Here is a 21,858-nt window from a genome sequence, read left to right on the forward strand (position 1 = left end):
GTGGTACTGGCTGCAGAGAGGAATTCTTCAGCATTCATACCTTCACATAATGAACGTCATACTTGACAGCTAACTTTCACTGAAGCGCAGGCCTCTTCTGCTCAGGTGCAAAGATCAGTTTGTTGCTCATTGAAAATCATTTACCAACAAATTAGCCTGTCACTTCTGGTCAGAAACATGGACTCCCATGACTCTGCGCTCACAGGAACTGGCATGTAAAATGAGAAATTGTGAGCTCCTGTCATCATAAGGTAGATTCTGCCACATACAGTATCGTCTTTTACGTTTGGGGTTTTACATCCTCTCACCTTTTCCTGCTTTTTAGTGAGAATTGAAGATGACAACCCTTTATACAGACAATGCATTTTTTGCACATCAGTCACAGCAGACAAGTTGGTTCGCTGGTGGCACAGTGAGTGTGGTATTTGACTGTGTTATAGTGTGGTTCTTAACTCCATCATTCAGTTCTGCTCAAATGTGACTGTTTTTTGTGTGTTCTCTCTTGAGTCTTAAAAGGAACCCCGGCTATAAGACTTGTAGTTCTTAAAAGATAAATGTTAGTATCAGTTATAATAAATTGATATAAAAAACCTTCTTGATGTCTTCGTTTTTATAAAATTTGTAAAAATAGTTTAACTCGTAGGTCGCCATTGATGTAAACGTCGCAATGCACTCTGGGTAGTGACGTATAAAGGTTGTACTGGGGGCTTCGAGACCCTGTTGTGACTGTTCAGCATAAACATGTCATCTGTTCAGCCTTTTCAATTTGAACCCGAGCGAAACATACAGGAGGAGGACAGCACTGACAATGTTTCACAAAACGGGCATCAAAATGAAGACCAAGAAAGACGGGATGAGGCGAGAGTGGGACAAAACCGGTGGTGTTTGTGCGGCAACTGCGTCTCCTTATATGGATATACAGTGAAGCGACGACTGCAGACGCGGGTTGTCTGCTCAGGAGAGCATTCAGCATCTCTTGTCTCTGGCGCTTTTTAACGCGAATTTCACTCGCTTCACGCGGGCGTTTAGGCTCCTTATGTGGGAGAATTGTCGGACAGGCATTTGGTTTAAGTCTCCATTTGTATCCACCCGCTCCGGTGAGGTCTTTTAGCAGCTGTGGGCGACTTTCGATTGGCTTTTATCGAAAGGCAACTAGGGAAGTGCTGTGAGTTTACACAGCTTTCCCACTGACAAGAAGAGGAGAAAGGAGTGGGAAGATGCCTGTGGAAGGACGCAAGTTCCTAAAGATCCGCGGCTGTGTTCTCGACATTTTTCGCCAGAAGCATTTGAGGCTTTTAGTCGACCACAGCTGCTAAAAGACCTCACCGGAGCGGGTGGATACAAACGGAGACTTAAACCAAATGCCTGTCCGACAATTCTCCCACAAAAGGAGCCTAAACGCCCGCGTGAAGCGAGTGAAATTCGCGTTAAAAAGCGGCAGAGACAAGAGACGCTGGATGCTCTCCTGAGCAGACAACCCGCGTCTGCAGTCGTCGCTTCACTGTATATCCATATAAGGAGACGCAGTTGCCGCACAAACACCACCGGTTTTGTCCCACTCTCGCCTCATCCCGTCTTTCTTGGTCTTCATTTTGACGCTCGTTTTGTGAAACATTGTCAGTGCTGTCCTCCTCCTTTATGTTTCGCTCGGGTTCAAATTGAAAAGGCTGAACAGATGACATGTTTATGTTGAACAGTCACAACAGGGTCCCGAAGCCCCCAGTACAACCTTTATACGTCACTACCCAGAGTGCATTGCCACGTTAACAACAATGGCGACCTACGAGTTAAACTATTTTTACAAATTGAATAAAAACAAAGACATCAAGAAGGTTTTTTATATCAATTTATTATAACTGATACTAACATTTATCTTTTAAGAACTACAAGTCTTATAGCCGAGGTTCCTTTTAAGGAGGATGATGCTAAGAGTAACATTTCCTCTTTTCCCTGTGCTGCAGCTATGGATGTATATGAGACAGGTCCAACTATAAAGAGGGCCCTATGGTGGAGTAGTGGCTAAAGCTATTTTATATAACGTACAGCAAAAAGACCACGGTCTGTGATCCTGGTTTGACTGAGTGTCTTTCTGTTTAGTTTACACACGTTTGCTCCATGTGCACATGGGTTTACTCTGGGTTCTCCACAGTCCAAAAACATGTAGAGGTTGATAGGACACTTTAACTGTTCGTAGGTGTGAATGTGAGAGTGAATGGTTGTTCGTCTCTGTGTTGGCCCTGTGGCCCCCTTGAATAAGTTTTCTGCAATCGTATTGAAATATAAGTGTAAATACACCCAAGACACATTGAGGACGGATTGTTTTGATCACATCAAACCCATTTTGATCACATTGAACAGAAGTGTAAATGTGATGTGTCTCTGCTCCACCCACACCCATTTATTTGCAGAAGAAGAGGGGAAGGTCAAGTCAGGGGGGTGACCGTGATTGGATAGCAATCTGTTTGGTGTGGACACTGGAGATGCATGTACAGTAAATGCATGCAGTGAACATAATTCTAATGCCATTTGAAAAGGGGACCTGTGATGGACTGACGGCCTGTCCAGGGTGTACCCTACCTTTCATCCTGTGTCAGCTGGGATTGGTTCAGCCCCGAATATGGAGGATAAAGCAGCAGACAATGATTGAATGAATGAATGAATGAATGAAAATATAAAGAAAAACATGACAGTGATTTTAATATCATGCCTCTGGCTCTGTAATAGAGGTCTCGCTCTCTCTTCTCCTCTCTTTGTGCTCCACTCTCATGTTTATAATCAGTCTGGACAATTTAAATCTCATTCAAAAAGTATTTGAAAACAAAGTCATTTCAATTATACGCACAAACATACTGCTTAACCAAATGCGATTTCAAGTGCACACGCACTAATGAAAGACGGCACTTGTCCTGTTTGTTCAGATGAACATAGCTGCCATATTGGATCAATAAAAGCCAAACAGTTTGAGATGAAAGAAAAGCAGCTACAAAGCCGTTGGTTTAATGTTATAACAAGAAATAAAGCTTCTGACATGGTATCTACTCATTGAGGAGTCTATGCACATCATGGCTCTTAATATTTCATAGAGCTCTCATTGACAGCTGATGCTATTTTCCATTTGTAAAGATGTTGTTCACTCAGATCATGGGTCTGAGCCAAGCAACTGGCAACACCAGGGAAAATCAGGTCCATTGAATTTTGCCTGACTTGCCAGTTTGGAACATGTGCACACACGGATTTGAGAAGATATTCTTGCAAGGACACAGCATTGACTTCTATTCATTTGGACTATAACCTTGGACTATAAATACATTTACCACCCAACTTCATGGGCAAAAGAGTAACAGATCATTAAATCCAGACGAAGGCAGTACAACCACATTTTAGATGCTCTGCTTCTGTGAAACACAACAAACAATAACAAACCAGTTTAATGTCTAATCCATTATATAAAAACTTTGTCAATGAATACCTTATTTCTAAGCTTAACCACAGCCTCAGAAATGAGCCTGCCTTGTTTGGACCAGATTTTGGTCTCCATTAGGACCTGTAAAGATCTCTGTGACACACACACACACACACACACACAACAACCATAACAACATATCCCTCCCTCCAGTGTCATATAAGCAAAATCCCAAGGTAGCATCCAAACACAGCAGTGCAAAAATAAAAGCTTTACATCATTTCCCAACATTTTGCCATGAAGCTGTGACACAATGACTGATGAAACAACACCAGTCATTGTGTTGTCAATTCCCACATCTCACAGCGCACGATTAAAGGGGAACTGTTTTTTTTTCTCTACTTTTTGAGTTGGGCAGCATTGTTTTTTCTGTCTTTTTTGAGCATTCCTCCTCATTATAGGCATCATCGGAGCATTTAAGCCCTAAGATTGGACCTCTTTATCTGACAGTATGCTGAGTTGGTCCTAATTCGCTCTCCTGATAAGACAGATTCCCTTTATTAGCTTCTCATATTTATACTAAAAGCAGCTTGTTGGCCCTGCAACATTGGTGCATATCTGTACACACACTTAGCTTTAATGAAAAAGTGCCCAGACATCAACAGTAGTAAACACAGCAAGTGCCACTTGGATAGAATTCAAACTCCTGCTGTACAGACACAGTCTGTGTGCGTGTCTAGTTTCAGCAGATGGGGACAACAGCAGGGTGTAAGTGAGCACATGTGCATGTGTGTGTGTGTGTGTGTGTGTGTGTGTGTGTGTGTGTGTGTGTGTGTGTGTGTGTGTGTGTGTGTGTGTGTGTGTGTGTGTGTGTGTGTGTGTGTGTGTGTGTGTGTGTGTGTGTGTGTGTGTGTGTGTGTGTGTGTGTGTGTGTGTGTGTGTGTGTGTGTGTGTGTGTGTGTCTTTTTAAAATTGCCCTGACTTGTAGATGCAGCTACTGTATATCATCTCAAATTCCATCCTGACATCTTAAACCCTTACTGTGACCATCAATCACCAGGTCAAATTGAAAATCTCACATTTTACTACTACTACTACTACTACTACTACTACTGTACTACTAACTATTTTAAGAAACCTTTAAAAGCTCAAATCTAGGGATCACTAAGTAAGTTTGCCTTGAGTCCGACAAAACCATATTTATTTTCCGCTAAACCTTTTTTTCTTCTAATCTAAACTGTCTAATCTTGTACAAAAAGTATAATTTGGCATTGTTGCTAGTGTCTAAATTCTGTAAATTTTTTAAAATTATTTTCTGTGAAGATATGCAAAGCATTTAAAAAAACATTACAAAAATATGATTTTTAAACCATCTGCCAGGCCAAATGCATCAGTATTTGGCCTGGCAGATGGTTTAAAAATCATATGTCCCCAGTTGCTGACCACTGCTGTACTATATACAGTATGTCGTCTGAATAATGCCAAATTATGTGTAAAATGAATAACTAATTTATATAAAATATAATATATGTATAGTATTTATATGGCTTTATTAATAAACTTAACATAACTTAACATTTACATAAATACATTTCAAATAAAAAAGACCCATTTTAATTTGTGTAAAAAACACAAAATCAACTAAACATCACTCAACAAAATATAAATTAGAGCTCTGGGATGTAGGTCTATTAGGGGCTGTGGTGGTGATATACTGGCTGATGCTACAGACATAGGAGCAGCAACAGTTGCAGGAGTTGACACACCTTCATTAGCAGAGTCCTTTGTTGGTCTTTTCTCCAACTCCATCCACACTGTTGGATGATTAGTTTGCATTTGCCTGTGCAGGTTGTTTGTGGAGCCTGCTCTATATGACGTTTTTATTTTACAAAGTGTACACTCTGCCTTTCCGGAGTCTATAACTTTAAAATGTGTCCAAACTTTACTCCTTTTCCTGCTGTCACACATCTTCGGTAAATGGTAAAATCCTCTTGAGCTTTTCTCGCTCTTGTCTCTCTCCCTCCTGTGTGTGTGCGCTGCTGTGTGTGTGCTGCATGCGAGTGTCTGTAACCCCTCCCCTCCCCTCTCCTGCTCAGTGTCGTCACACAGCCACAGCCATACATGTTGACCAATGCGGCTTTTAAAGACAGTTTAAATCTAATCCGTCTCTAGTGCGCGACCAACCCATTACTAATGTATTATGCATTTGCATATTAAACACTTAATGCCTGAATGTTTCTAAAGTAAGTGGAGATGGTTCATTTTAATATTGCACATACAATATTAAGTAAGTAAGTAAGTAAGAAAGTACGTTTTATAGAGCACAATTAAACACAGCATACACTGACCAAAGTGCTGTATAATAAGGTACAATAAGGCAAATAGCAAAGATAAAACAAAATTAATAATCCAGGGTGGGGTGGACAAACGGAGGGTGACATCTGGTGTAGGGAAAAGGAGACTCACTAGGTATGGGTCACCAGTGCATTTCTGAGAAATAGCAGCGTCTGATGATCATAGGTCTAGGTAGTGGCAACAGAGCAGTGCCAGCATAGCATGAGTGCCAACATAGACAAACATGGAACAAATCGGACAGCTAGGAGCTGACAGAGCTGACCGCAAGCCGACAAACACACTGGCGCCATCTTGCACACATCACGCTGACCTTGTCAATAGATAGAAATGTAGGTAGGATGCAAAGTCACTCCTCTGCCAGACACTAGTGCCCTGTGTAGTTTAGAGGTTACAAAGTTACATACTTCAGTTTTAATGTTGGTTAACAAAGGCCTGAGTACCACTAACACTGTGCAACTGATGACAATTCAAAAGGGCGTCATTTTGCCTGCAGCACTAATCATATCTAATAGTGTTTATTGCCTATTACGAACAGGTGGCTTCAGTGTTGAATAACAAAGTCCTTTTACATTTCAGGTCAATACAGCCTCATCACCATTATTGATTGTCTTCATGAATATATATGGTGTTGGACTGTGCCCTTATCTTATTATTCAAAATGTATTTATGGGTGTGTGCATGTGTGTATGTTTCTTAATGTAGTATTAACATACTGTATGTCAGGATAATTGATGACCAGCAGCAGTGTTTAATAAAAACGAATGTAGGAGACATGTTCCTTGTTAAAAAGTAAAGCTGTGAATAATCACCCCTCTGGTATCAAGGTTGATACAGCACCAGGGGACATCAATTGATCAGTGTGTGTGTGTGTGTTTGTCACTATGTGCATGTTTGTGTAGTTGATATGCTTACCTTGTGTCTTGGCAGCCACCTCCATCCTCATTAAGTGTGTGTGTATGTGTGTGAGAGGCTTAAGGAATATGGATTCCATTGTTATCTCCCAATTTGCCACAGTGCAGCCACTGGAAACAATGCAATGAAAATGTGTGAGGCAAACTTCAGGAAGAGGTCATTGTAATGACATCCTCTTTGTTAAATCCACAAATTGCAGCAGATTGCAGCGGCACACTTAACGCTCCAAAACACTGAGCACTCACACAATAGGCATCAAGTTTATTTTAATTTGTACAAAATTGAATTAATTGAGAAGTGTGGTAGAGAGAGGAAAAGCTTTTTCCTATAATTCACCCAGTGACAGGATTTCCTCTAAGGAAATGAAGTGATATTTAAGTCAGTTAATCCGCCATCTAATGTTGGGACATTTTGGGTGTGTACATGATGAGGGAATGTAAGTGCACAGTGTACCCTATGGCCTTAAGTACTGACAGAAAGTGCATGTGTGTTTGTGTGAGAGAGAGAAACATTGTGCTTCTGCCTCGTTCTGCCCCTGCTAATGTCCGTGTGTTTAAATAAAAAATGTATTCATGATTGAATATGTGCTAGAGAGTGAGTGTGCACTGACTGATGACACATTGTACAAGCTCATTATTAAAGGTCTTATCACCTCTTGGCAGATACAGTTACTCGCACACACATTAACACACATACTGTATAAACTTATTTTCCGGTTCAATGTCATAAATGCATCTCATAATCAAAATGCTTGGCTCAACTTACCTTTTCAAAAGCTGTTTTAGAAGGTTATGAAAGTATACTCTGTAAAATACTGTATGATATCAACAGAAACTCAAAGTGAAGGCATAAAAAAAGATACACATTTCATAGTATAGGAACTAATCACTTAAAATGATCTGGTTAAGCCTTAAAGTAGTTTAGAAGCAGCTCATTAAACTCTCTACCAAATGTATTTCACTTATCACATATTTTCTAATCTGCACTTATCATGCGGCAATAGTTCTGTTTAACTACATATCGTATTTTGTTCTAATGTTTTGAAGAGATATGGGAGAACAGGGTTTCCCCCGGAATACCTGCTAAGCCCGGTGGTAAGGCCTCTAAGGCAGCCCACTGTGTTTTTGTAAAAGAAATGTTAAAAGTTGACAGAAAATGTGAAATTATGACTATTATGTGTTAACTATAGAGTACACACTCTTGAAATGAAAATAAATAATAATCACTTAAGTTAAATCCTAATTAAGTAATCAGCCAATGAATCTTAAAACAAGCCATGCAATGCTGGTCCCATTTAAAAGTAAAATAAATCAACGTAAATAAAAAAGTGGTAGTGCCCGTTCATCTGGTGCAGAGTACTGTTCACCGCTCCTGTGCTGTGTGCTTCTCCTTCTCCAAAGCGGGCTTTCCGTGTCCAACGCAGCCTGGACAATTTCTTGATAAGCAGTTTTATCCCCACATCTTTATGACGAGGATGGAGTCCAGTCCCGATGAAGTGCAGGGGATCCGAGTAGATCTTAGTAAAAAGTGGTGATAGATTCTTAAGAGCAGAGCACACTTTGTTTGTTTTCTTAATCTTTGTGTTGAAGACGCTTTAGCGCTGCAATCAAGGGAATAACAGATGCATCAGAGAGAATCAAAGAGAGAATGTTCTCTGGTGTGAAGTGAATGTCACGGGGAGTTCATAATCTACGTCTTTTGAGCAAAAGAAGCCAGCAATTGTTCCACAGTGTACTCGCTGTGTTTCGGCTGCCAAATGTTCGGTATATCCTTAAGTATAACGTATTTATTGACAAGAACAATACAACCACAATAATGACGTATTTGCGCTTGCCAATTACATGGGGGCGCAGCGCCCTTGTCCCCAAGTTTAGAAAAATCTGTGCTGTATGAAAAAATCTATTTAAAATAAATAAAAAAGCAACACTTAGCCTGACGAGGGGGCAAGTAAATATAATGCACTGGGGGAAACCCTGGGAGTAGCATTATTGCTAAAAAGAGATGTATTTGATCAGACAGTTTGTAAACATGACAAGAGTGAAGCTACATTTTCTGACATTCTTTGTTTAGAGCAGGGATTCTCAAAGTTTTGATACCTGAGGGCCAATTTAGGAAACGAACATTGAACGGAGGGCCGCCAAAGGGGAAAAAAAGAAAGAAATCCCATTTGTAATAATTTTAATGACCAGATTACAGTTCTACAGTTTACACTTAGTGGTCTGTATCCAGTAATATCCAATAAACATTTAACAAGCTTAGTAGCTCCTGGATTAAAACGATCAACTGTAATTCATTGCAGGCTGCCAGAAATCTTTGACAACCAATGGTTTAGAGGTATATAAAAACATTATGTCCCCAGATGGGCCACAATGTGGATTAACACTGTTGCCTCATACCCAGGTCCAATTGAGGGCCGTTCTGTATGGAGTTTGCATGTTTTCCCTGTGTGTCCATGTGCTTTCTCCAGGTTCTCCAGTTTCCTTCCACAATCCATAAACATGCAGAGGTTAATTGGACACTCTTAAGGTGCGAATTGGAGAGTAGATCTTTTTTGTCTCTTTGTGGCCCTGTGATGGACTGGTGACCTGGTCAAGGTGTACCCTGCCTTTTGCCTTAAGTCAGCTGAGATTGGCACTAGTGACCCCTGCGACCCTTATGTGGAGGATAAAGCGGTGGCAGATGAACGAGTGAGTGAATGTTTGTTTGTCTCTATATATACCCCGCCTTTTGCCCTGTGTCACCTGGGATTGGCTGCAGCACCCTGTGACCCTCATGTGGAGGATTAAGTGGTCGACAATGAATGAATGAATGTCCCCTGATATCAGCAATTATCTTAAATGCCATGTTTGGAAGAGAAAAACAAGACAAGACCTAAGCTACTATGACATGATGAGAATTAAATGATGCAGATAATCACTTCAGCTTGTACTTGTTTATTTATTATCTGCATTTTTGCATTTCAGTCATGTTCCCCGCAAACACTTCTTAAGGCAAGTGTTCAGTGAGTGTATATGTATGCACAAGGCGCCAGTAATTACACGAATAAAGAATCTGAAAAGTTATTTTACCTGCTTAGGGCATGTCTTTGTAATAAACGAGGGAGAGAGGATGGTAGGAAGAGAGAGTGAGAGCGTATAATAGCCTACAGATAGTAGGGAGATAATTAGCTAAATCTCTTTGGGTGGTTGAGCCACCCTCAGCCCCTACTTTGGAAATAGCGTGCATTCCCATCCATGCTGTTGGTACTGACAGCAGTCAGGTATGAGTCCCTAAACTGATTTAAATCATCTAATTAGAGGCACTAACAATACAGTCGCATACTCATGACAGAGTAGCAGCAATTGCCAGCTGTTGGCTTCACACTCATTCCTTGTCTGTGTCTTACAGACTCCAAGCATTTTCCCTGAAAAACTCCCTTTCATTTTGTTAATTTTTTTTCTCCCTGATCTCACAGTTTCCTGGTGTGGTGTTACATCTGCCTGGGGGGAGTAGTTAGGAAGATGTCTGGTGTCAGAGGAAGAAGGATTTTTCACTGTTATACTCTAAAGAGCGTTTTACTTTCTAATGAGACTCATCAGAGAGCTTGGCACTTTATGCATTTCCCTCCGATGAAACTAGATTTTAAATGTGTGTGTGTGTTCCAGGTGTTACTCATGTTGTGGGGACTTGTTTTTCTTATGGGGACAAAAAGTGAGTGAAGTTGTTAAGGTGACATTAGGGTTAGGCCAGTAGTTATGCTTAAGGTTTACAGAGTAAGTCCCCAGGGAATTAATGTAAGTCAATATAATTAACTGTGTGTGTGTTTATATCTCTGTGAGCTCCAAAAGATGCAAAAACCTATGTTTGTGAGGACATTACTTGCCTGCATCCCACAACTTTAAAGTGATTTTTCAGGGTTAAGACCTTGTTTTAAGGTTAGTGTTAGTGTAAGAACTAAGGTTAGGCACTGTTTTTCCACAACATAGGCCTAGGCACGACTCGACTTGCCTAGGCACGTTTTGTTTTGCTATTTCCTTTTGCAATATTACCTGGTACCAGGTACTTTTTTAGTACCTGGTACGGAAAATACATTTCCATTTTCCAAGAGTTTGTTTTTGTTAATTAAACAAATAATTTACCTCTAATACAAAATTATGTTGCATAACATTAGTGATTTAAGTAGTGGTGCTGTGAGATCCATATTTAATATCTTGTATGACTTCCATGAGCTTGAAGGACTGCATCCATGCGGTTCGACAATGATTCATACAATTTATTGATGGAGTACACAAAGTTGGAAGCAGAGAATTGTCCAAAATGTCTTGGTATGCTGAAGCTCTATGATTGCCCTTCGTTGGAGATAAGAGGCCTAGCCCAAAGCCTGATTGAAACATCTCCATTCAAAACTTAATAGGCGTGGACAAATATATATATATATGTGCATTATTATGTAAACCCGTTTCCGCCAGTGTAAAAAAAAAAAGACCCCACTATCTCAAAATAATGAGATAGTATCTCAATATATTGACTTAATATCTCGATATATTGACTTAGTAACTCAAAATAATGAGATAGTATATCAATATATTGACTTAGTAGTAGAAACACTGTGTCTACACACTGTGTGCGTACTGTACTCTGGCGCTCTTGTTATTTATTATTCCTATTTAGCCGTGATTCCTCCTCTCGCGACCGGAGTTTGCAAGTACGAGTCCCGGTCTGACTCATAATCTTTGACTGAAAACAAATGACATGCTGCCTCTACTTACTATTGTTTACATCTTTTTACAGCTGTGTTCCAGCATATTATGTTTCGATTGGTCCAGTATTATTATTATTATCATAGGAGCCGGACTGTGGACAGCTGTCAACAACAAACTAACCCCATTAATGTTATATCAATGGATAAAGAATGACAAATCAAAACATCAGCCTAAAAGGGGGGGGGGGGGTAAACAACAACAACATTTTTAAATTGAGTTAATAGTGATCCTGACCAAACTATACTTACATTACAGTCAATATATTGAGATACTATCTCATTATTTTGAAATATTATTTCATTATTTTGAGATACTAAGTCAATATATTGAGATAGTTTCTCATTATTTTGAAATACTAAGTCAAAATATTGAGATACTATCTCATTATTTTGAGATAGTATGACACGAGTAACAGTCGCTGTCAAATTCTTTTCACTTTTTTTAAAACGAAAAAAACGAAATGAAAAAAATAAATCAAAAAAGATACCTGCTGACCCCTTGAGTACACTGTCCTGTTCTTTAGATAACAGTAATTCATATTTGTGGTTGGCATCAAAGCTCAGTGCTAACATATCTTAATCTAGTGACTGCGAGTGGCTAACTCTTACTGTGTTCAGTTATGAGCATACTCTGTTTGGCTGCAGCCATATAATCAATGACATGGATCATTTTGTGTCGATGTCTTGTCTTCACGATGCAAAAAGCGCAGCTGCTCACAGAGCAAAATGAAACACGATGTGCTTGTTGTAGCTGAACTGAGTGATACTAATTCCCTGTTGTGAAGAAATAGACCTTTGTTTGTTTAGTTGTTTGTATATGATGCAGATTTAAATCACAAACTGATGATCTCCTCTCCCATGTGAGTGTGCTCACACTTCCAAACACAGACAAGTACTAACAAGCTATGATGGGTGAAAAATCTTCAGGCTGAATTTTATATTTGCGAGATTTTACAGAGGCTTTAAAATGTCAAGTCTTTGAACAACTCTAATCTATTTAACATCCCACTGTATATTCATTAATTTATTCAATTCAAACCAATGAAATGGTTTCATTTTCCTCTTTGAAATCCACCATCAGAGACAGAAAAGTCAAATCAGAGTGTGTTCGGACAGGAATCGATGAGTCTTTTATGGGCATGGCATACAAGTCAAAATGTATCAGGGCTAACCATAAATGTCTCCTGCTTCTCTGTGCTGCCATTGACACTGAACATCACAACTTAGACAATATCACTTAGAAGCATAGCAATTATTCTCTTTATTACTTTATTTCCATATGGCTACATCCAATTATTATTTTGGTGGTTGATTAATCTGAAGATTATTTTCGATTAGTTATGACAAACTCACCAGAACAAGAATAATAACTGATTCATTATCACAAGTTGTGATAGATAGTTTACTGTCTAATGTCAAGTAAACATTTATTCACACATGAGGGCTGCGAAAGGCGGGGTGAAACATGGACAGGTCACCAGTCCATCACAGAACCACATAGAGATGAACAATCATCCACTCTCACAATCACACCTATGGTCAATTTAGACTAATTCTCAAATCTGCATGTTTTTGGACTGTGCGAGAAAACCGGAGAACACAGAGAAAACCACGCACACACGGGGAGAACATGCAAACTCCCTTGTTCCAACTGGTCACAAACCCAGGTCTTCTTGCTACAAAGGCATCAAAGTAAACAATTTAACTGAATATCTAACAACTTAATTATCGAGAACCTCTAACCCACAGACAGTAACAACAGTAAGTGGAGTGTAAGTGTTCTGTGCCAAGTCTGTTCCTTCAAGGAGGTTGCATTTTGGGTAGTTCAGTGAGGAATTTGGGGAAATTAAGTGTGCAAAAGTTGTTGCTCAGACACAGCCCCACAAACTAAGGTTCGCAGCTCGGAACTTTCAGAGAATACTTTTGAAGGTTTTGGGCTTGCTTTTTTTCCTCTTTTAATCATGTTCTATGATGAAAAAACAAAACATACAGCAAATTACACCAGAGCATTTTATTTACACTTGCTACTTTTATTTTTGGTATCCTGAATAGTGACTGCCCTCTGCCTCCAATCTCCAGTATATCATTCTGACTTTAAGTACTCACATCCTCTTTGCCGTTGCCTATGAGCAAAGCTTTTCTGTTGCTGAATTTTGCAATGTCTCCAAAATGAGGAGGTAGGAAGTATTTACTCTCAAACAAAACAAAAATATCCTCTCTGTCAAAGATAATGTGTTTCAATGGCCACATGGCTGACCATTAAAATGTTGAGGTCAGGCCATGTTGCGGGAATAATGAACATCGTTCTGAGTAAATGTTGATATACAGTAACTGAGAATTGTGTTAAATGTTGTGTCCTTTAGATTTCTGTTGTTGTGGACCAGGTCCTGTTTTGTGAATCTTAACTCTTGAGATTTCAGCATAAATTCACAAAAGCCTGCATTTTGCTCTGACACTAATGTATTCATCGCGTCTCTGGAGATAGACGGCCCTATAGTAAATGGTCTGAAGTGCATGGCAAAAGTGCTTGTCCAACCACTTTTGCTTGTTTGACGGCATTTAATCTTGGCACAGAGTGAGGCACAAGGCACAAAGGAGTTGTATTAAGTGTCTGAATAATTTGGTAGGTGTGTTTTGGGCATAGAATTAATTAAGCCAATCAGAATGTGTAACTTGCCATTCACTTTAAACAGCAGGTGTGCTTGTGCCTGGCACATTGCTATTTAAGGAGTGAATGATTCCCCTGCTGAGAACACAAATCTGCATGTGTGCCTTCCTGGTGGGATAGGCTATTTGGTTAGCCTGCATTGTACACAGGAGAGACAGGATGGATAATTAAAAGATGCAGCATAAAATAATCAGAGCTGAATAAGCAGTGTTTAAAGGAAAACAACTCAAATTATTGAATCACGTGCTGAAGACTTAGCTTAAGCAGCAGTTTAGTAGTTAAAGTGAATGAGAGACAACCATAGCAGCAGATGAGTCTTTTAACCTCGCTGTTGAGATCTGAATGATGCACCTGCATGTCACAGTTCCGGCAGCAAACCCCTTCTACGCACTAATGGGTACATGGTCCTTGTCCAACGAACCCTCTGCATCTGCCAATCCTTGTCCTATCAACAACTCAGGTAGTCTGCACAGGATAAGGAATTACACCAACATTCAACCTGCATATAACTGATGAGGAAGGGGGAGGAAGCAAGTCCCTGTGTGTTCATAAAGCACAAGACCAGTGTGTGTAACAATGCTGCTTGGCAATCAATCTTATACCGTTGGAAAGCCTGTTTATTTCCCTTTCAAATGGTGCCACATTGTGGGTTGAGCAGCAGAGTTGAGTATGTGGGTTTCTTCTCTGCCGATGCCAAACAGCTTATTCTACTATTGACTCTTGTGCAGCATCTCCCTCACTGAAAAAAAAAAAGGCATTCTGCAAACAGTGGCAATCCCATATCTCCACAGTCTGGGACAAAACTCTATCCTCCATGATGACAATGCCTGCCCCCACAGAGTGGGGTTTATCAGAGACTAGCTCCAGAATTTAGGAGTGCAGAGGACGGAATTGGCCTGCCTGCAGTTCTGACCTCAACCATGTGAAACACTTGTGGGATCAGCTTGGGCATGATGTTCATACCAGAGTGACCAACACAACCACATTGCCGGACTTGCGACAAATGCTGGTTGAAGAATGGGAGGTCATTCCACAGCAGTGTGCGACCAAGCTGGTGACCAGCATGAGGAGGAGGAGGTGGTGCCAGGCTGTGGCTGTGTATGGTTCTTCCACATGCAACTGAGGCCCCTGTTTGTTAAATGAAAAGTGTTTAATTGTCAATTTGTCTTGTTTCTTCTGACTTCAATCACCTACATACACTACGCTGCTGCTCAACCCACACATGCATTTACCTTACACATCCAGAACCATTTAACAAGGAAATAAACAGGCTTTCTAATGGTATAAGAGTTATTGCCAATAAGCATTGTTACAAGAAATAAATAATCGATTATTATCAAGAAGTTGATAATCAACAATTTGAGTCTGTTTTTTTCAAAAACAATTGAAGCCATTCTCTGGATCCAGCTCCTCAAAAGGGAGGGTTTTCTGTTTCTCATAGTTTCACCTTTAACTTATTCTTGCTAGGTTTTAGACTGCCATCTGAGCAAAACAACCAAGAAAATAGAACAAATGTATTCAGCCAATTTTGTGCATTGGCTAAAAGGGAAAGGAAACCTAACCTTGAAACTGCCTTGAGGTCCACAGAGCTTTGTGTTGCAGCCAGGAACACAATCTAATCAATCCATTTTTAGCAGGCGGCTGTTTTTATTTCAATAACCATATCCAGCACTAAACACGGTGACCAGGTGGTGAACAAAGATGTGTGCCTAGCAGCCAAAGAGCCAGCAGGAGTTCCCAAAATGAAGTCATGACCAAAAATACAGAGGACAGGAAAGTGATCATTCAACTAGTCTCTGCAGTCTATATTTAATGCCTGCTGGATGTTTCAACAGACAAATTATTTTCTTAAGTGTTCATAAGAAAAACATAATATCAGCATAATTATTTATTCAACCAGACTGTACCTCAGAAGTGAGGTAATCAGCACACCAGCTCTCAGAAGAGCAGCTCCCCCTCTGGAACGGTGGATGCACTGCTACTCATTATCAAAACATTGTTTTAACAGTGTTTAAAAATGGCTTTGTTATGACTCCCCGCCGCAGTACCTTTTACGACTTTGACCCGGAGTCAGACCCAGAGTCAGAAGACACTTTCACAAGCGAAAAAACCTCCACAATGGATGTTGTTCTTCTTCTGCGATACAATGTACACAACCGGATGTGCCCGGACTAGTGTCTGGACCAGGAGGATCCGCTGTTCAGGAGAAATGCTGTTTACGTAACCGAACCAGGTTTTTTCAGAAATCTCGCTGAGCCTGAGATTGCAATACAACACAGCGTTCTCTGCAGTGGACGGACTGTTTGTTTAGAACCTTCAGGGCTTCTTAAACAAGGTAATGATACAGATACACACTAAAAAACAGCGTGAATTGGAACTTTCGGTCTAGGTCCACTTTAACTATACTATGAACTCCTACTGACTGTACACGTAGCACGTAATAAAAGAAACCAATAGGAACTAACTTAGTAGCCTATTACATCGTGAATCAAACTTCGTAAATAACAAATAATGAACTGTAATTGTACCTAAAGGTATATAATGATAAACCATACCGATGCTCTGTATAGCATAAAATGTGAACAGATGTTTGCTGATTTAAACAGGTTTTCCGTGCCTCTAACATGGATGTATTATATGAACTGGATAGAGCACCGCCCCTTCGCTTCCGTTCATTCCTATGAAGCTGCTCACCCAGCGCATATGCCAAAGAAGTTTTTGTGTGAACAAGCCCTCCGCGTTATCGACTTGCATGGCGCGTACATGAACAGCGAAAGGCATGATGGGAGTACGCTAATGACGTGTGCTAGCGGATTTCATGAATACCGTCGTCACGTTAACTTCGGCTTTAAACCATGGATTTGTAAATAAATGCAAAACCAACGATAGTGAAGTGAATACAGTAAACTGAAAAGTACAATGACGTAGTTAAAGATTAAAACGATCAATAAAAATGGTTTATTTGGTTTAGGACCGTGACTATTACTTTATATACTTTATATGCTTTTTATGGCCTTTAGGAATGTTTTTCAAATATGAAACTCCACGAATTAAAAAATATAGAATATAAAGATTTATAAAATCCTGTGTCCATGTCTCGAGGTGTCCTGTGGACACTTTTACAGACGTCTCTTTTACTATTGCGGTCAATGGGAAAATTGCTTTTTGGGCCCCATGGGATTTTTTGTTGCAGTACCCACAGTGGCCACCATGTAAAAATTGTCTTCAAGGCAGAGGGGGCGGTGCTCTATCCAGTTCATATTATACATCCATGGCCTCTATATGCCTCCTGCAGATCTCAAACATGGCTTCCTGTTGCCACTTTATGTGGCTCTTAAAGAGACCACTGCCCCCTAGTGGTAGTGCTATGAACTTACTCCTAGAACTATTTAACTAAACTGTGGTAACAGAACAGCACCTGTGTACACCCAACAATATTCAACCTAAAGTCATAAAAACTACACTGTATTTACTTGCATAATTTACAATGTAGTTTTAAAATCAGGCCGCAAACACAAGAACTAGAAAGGAATGGTGGAAATAGAGAACAGAGGCAGAGATTAGTAGGTCCAGGTGAAGTGTTTTCTCATTAATCTTAATGCTGCAGAACTGTCAGAATGCAAATGAAACTATCAGTCTTATCAGAGACAGAGTGACAGATACGATGATAGGGAGATCGTCAGTGTGATTGGAGTAAAAAGATGAAAAGCAACACAGTGAAGAAGGAGGTTTTTTGTTGATTTTTTAAAATTGAGCTGCAAGTGTGAGTGAGCTAACATGCTTAAAATTATAATACTGATGTTATGTAGTGGTGGAGATTTCACAAAATGTGACCTGATGGCCCTAGAAGAAAGATCGAGGGGCCACACAGTGGTGAGATGGTTGGCATCAAAGCAAGAAGGTTGTTTGAATCCCGGTTTGAGTTCTCAGTTATGTCCAGTGTTAGGGTTAGTAGTATGGAGAGTCATATCAGGTAGTCAACAATGCAGTAATTGCAACTTACTAACTTATGGTTCTTCACCAGAAACCGTCATTGCCCGTTATGTTGTCTTCTACGTTATCTTTACGTTTTACAGCATTCTCCTTTCTGTTTTCTGCATGTACGACTCCACTCGCTTTCGATCCTGCTTTTTTTACTTTGAGTTTTCTGGACACCTTTGACTTTGCGACTTTGAAGTATATCGAACCTGTTTGAAAATGCACAGATACAGTACTGCATGTACCCGGAACATCATCTCCACTATGTGATCCAAATACCAAGACACTGGTCAAGTCTCATGTACTCTGCTCTGAACCAAGGAAACATGAAAGTACTGGCAATGCATCAGAATTAGACACTTGAAGGTAGAGAGGTGAAAGGTGTTGGACAGCAAGAAGCATTGGTGATTGGAGACCACTGAGGTGAAAATGCTTTGGTTGGAGGCAAATAGTGTCTGCTGGTTTACAGAGAAAAAACATTTATTTTTTTGTCCGCATGGAGACAGAAATCATGAGGTCAGACAAGCTATACAATGAGCTGCTTCACTGGCTGGGGCAATGCCTGCTAAGCGTGGCACTTACGCTGTATATTTGGCTTTGTGATGCTGTAGGGCAGTCATCAGTTGATGGGGCAAAGGTTAGTTTTGTACTCGGGCTTTTCTCTACTAAACAGTGTAGCTGTATAGTCTAGAAAAAGGAGTTTTCTTTCAACCTAAAACAACTCGACTAGACTTGCACATTCAATCTCTGCTGTATTACTTTTTAATGGAGTGTTTCTGTGGCTCTTGCAGGATCACATTGAACAAATCCTGCACGCGAGTTAAAGCATGAGTGAGTAAAGTGAATGATTTTCATGAGATCTGTGTTGCTCAATGCAGTGGCACAAAATTCATCTCATCTAGCATTTACTTACTTTCATCTCACTGTTATCTCATCACACAAAGACTCAGGCAGACTTGGCATTTGGTGTGAATGCGCCATAACGCTAATACCCTTTTTTTACGTTTGCCTTTATTCAAGAGACACTGCTACGCACGTTAATTGGCCCAGTTTTGATAAAGAAGAGCAAGACATTTTGAAATTCAAAGATGTCGCTTGCAGCAGTGAATGAATAAAAGACCTAATGTGATATTCCTCTTCTCTCGGCTTCTGATAAAGTAACTATTCTCTTTTGAAAATTAAGACATGCTTTCTTTTTTCTATTCGAGTTCGTCTTTCATATGAATAGTTGATGAATGTTGCTGTTGGTTGTGGAACAGTGAGCCCAAATAACGTGTGGTATATTCACCAAAGCTGCTGAATTTGAAACTCTTACTTCTGACCATTAACCCTCCTCCCTGTATCTTTCTCGCTCTGTTTCTCTTACAGCACTCCAAACCACTCAGCCTCCCAAGGTCCTTTTTCCCCCAGAGAGGCAAGACACGGTGATAGAAATCACACCTGGTAAGAAGTGCTCTTATCTTTTTATTTATGTTGGATCAATGTGGTCCTCATTTTTTTTAAATGCCTGTATATTTTGCCATGATTAGTTTTATGCTGTTATGACATTTCTGTGCCTCAGTGGAACCTTGCCATGGACAAGTACTATACTCACTTGACCAAACCAGAATTGATGGTAATTGATCGAAGGATTAAACGAGATATTTTTTTTTAATTTGCTTCAGCTCACTACACCTCATCTGAAAAGGCATCAGAAACTTGTCAGAGTAAACAAAATCTTTGTTTTCAAATGCTTCACAGATTTGGCTGATATTAAATTCTGCTCAACAATATCTCGCAGGAGGGGCTTTTTCCTTTTCTCTCTGTCCCCTCAGCATTAATACTGCTGCAGTTATGGCATCTGTGATGTTGCATTACTGCCTTCTTCTCTCTGCTTTTCTCTTATGTGCCTCCTCGATCTGACATGAATTCCCGTAGCTATGGATTCAATATGCAATATATCCAATATCCAGAAAAAAGTAGGGCTGTAAAAAGATTACATTTTTTAATCAGATTAATCACAGGGTAGCTGTGGATTAATCACGAGTAATCACGATTAATTACCATTTGTAAATATGCCAGAAAAATTCAAATTTTGTCTTTATATTGTTGTAGAAACGGAGAGATAGATAAAGTATGTGAATATATAACATATACGAACTTAGTAAAAAATAAACATTACATTGTAAAGAACCCACATTATAAGACAATATAAATATATAGAAAAAATAAAATACTGTAAATAACTTTAAAAAAAAAATTATACATTGCACTGTAAATAACTCACATTTTAAACAAAATATAAAGTATAGAAGTTAAATAGTTTTCTTGGGGGTACTAAACCTACAGCAGGAAATTCCTCATCAGCACCTTTGAAGCACTGCTTCTACTACTTAGTGTTAGCGTCAGCTAGCATTCTGACGCTAATGTTAGCTGCTGTTCAAGTCCCCGTTAGTTAGACAAAGACTGTTAATAATGTTATGATTATATCATTATCTGCGCCAGTAGCACCACTTACAACTGTGTCTTTCTTTTTTCTTCATCCTCTTTTTTTTCTTCCTCTTCTAACTACCTGATTGATAACTCCTCTTCATTTTCCTTCAGCTTCATTTACACCTTGCAGAACGATAACTTCACACAGGTTAACGTGAGGTGACGTGGGGCCCCTTTAGGGAGGTTTCCTATTGAGATGTCATTGCAAATCAACCATTGATGTTTAAGGGGGACGGGGATGCGGGTTAGGGTTCATTAACTGCACGTCTCCCCGTAGAGCGATGAAAGTGAGAAAAGTGCGTTAATGTTATTTCCACAAATTAATCATCCTGCATTAATGCGTTCATTTTGACAGCCCTGGAAAAGAAATTGATAAAAAGTGAGTCAAGCAAACCATTGATTACACTGAATGACAATATTATTGATTTGGAAGAATAATGTACACTTTATGTTCTAAATCAGATTCATTTTTCTGTCAGAAACCCCGGCCTGGTGGATAAGAGATGAAAGCTTGGCTTATTTTTGGACCAATAGAAATGCAGATGGTGTAATTTTTTTTCCTATCACCATTACATTGTGCAATTGGTTTCAATATCATAATGACAGGTTTTTGCCAAAAAGTTGTTTATTTTAGTTTTGGTGGCTTGTTCCAGAATTCTTAAAAATGTTTTTCCTAACATCGACGCTTCATCTCTCAGCCAGGGACTTGGTGCGTTTCACACTTATCTTCCACCAAATGTCTACTTTCACACTCATTGCTGAGTATAGTCATCAAGGGGAGAAAAAAACAAAAACATTTTGTTTCATTAGTTTGGGCGGTGATGATCATAGGGTTTGGCAACTGAAAATAGAAAATAATCACTTAGTGATTATTAGTGATTAGTGATCACTAATCACCGATCATCAATAAAACTACTCAGACATACAGTTCACTCTTACCTTTACTGTATGTCTTTACATCTCACCTTGACAAATAGGGCCTGATTTACTTAAGATTTGCGCATGCAAAAACGTGCGCAAACTGGAATGTACACGAAAATTTGCAGTGATGCTGATCTACTAACAGGGTGCAAATATTCGTATCTCAGATGGGCAAAATAGCACTCGCAACCCATTTAGTGGTCTTGCCTTAATGCATATGTAATGTGGGGCGTTTACACGCAATTTTGCTTGTGCTGGGAGGAGGAAATGTAAATATGTTGTTTTAACACACGCAAAGTGATTTAGCAAACCTGAATCTGATTGCAGTGCTTATTTGTGTGTCTATAATTAGCACAGCCGTGCGCACAAATGGCTGTGGTGACGCTGAAGCATAATCCTCTGAGAAAT

General features: G+C 39.7%; 1 protein-coding gene across 1 annotated transcript in view; it reads left to right on the forward strand.

The window, feature by feature from the left end:
• il1rapl2 (interleukin 1 receptor accessory protein-like 2) overlaps window positions 1-21,858 on the forward strand; it is a gene marked incomplete at both ends in the record, with an annotated part of 340,998 nt that overhangs the window by 259,020 nt on the left and 60,120 nt on the right. Inside the window, one exon of the mRNA XM_083905913.1 lies at window positions 19,426-19,500. Within this exon, the coding sequence (XP_083762039.1) occupies window positions 19,426-19,500 (75 nt within the window). The remainder of the gene's footprint in view (window positions 1-19,425; window positions 19,501-21,858) is intronic.

The sequence above is a fragment of the Microchirus variegatus genome (assembly GCF_963457635.1).
Source record: "Microchirus variegatus genome assembly, chromosome: 19".
NCBI classification, from domain to species: Eukaryota; Metazoa; Chordata; class Actinopteri; order Pleuronectiformes; family Soleidae; genus Microchirus; species Microchirus variegatus.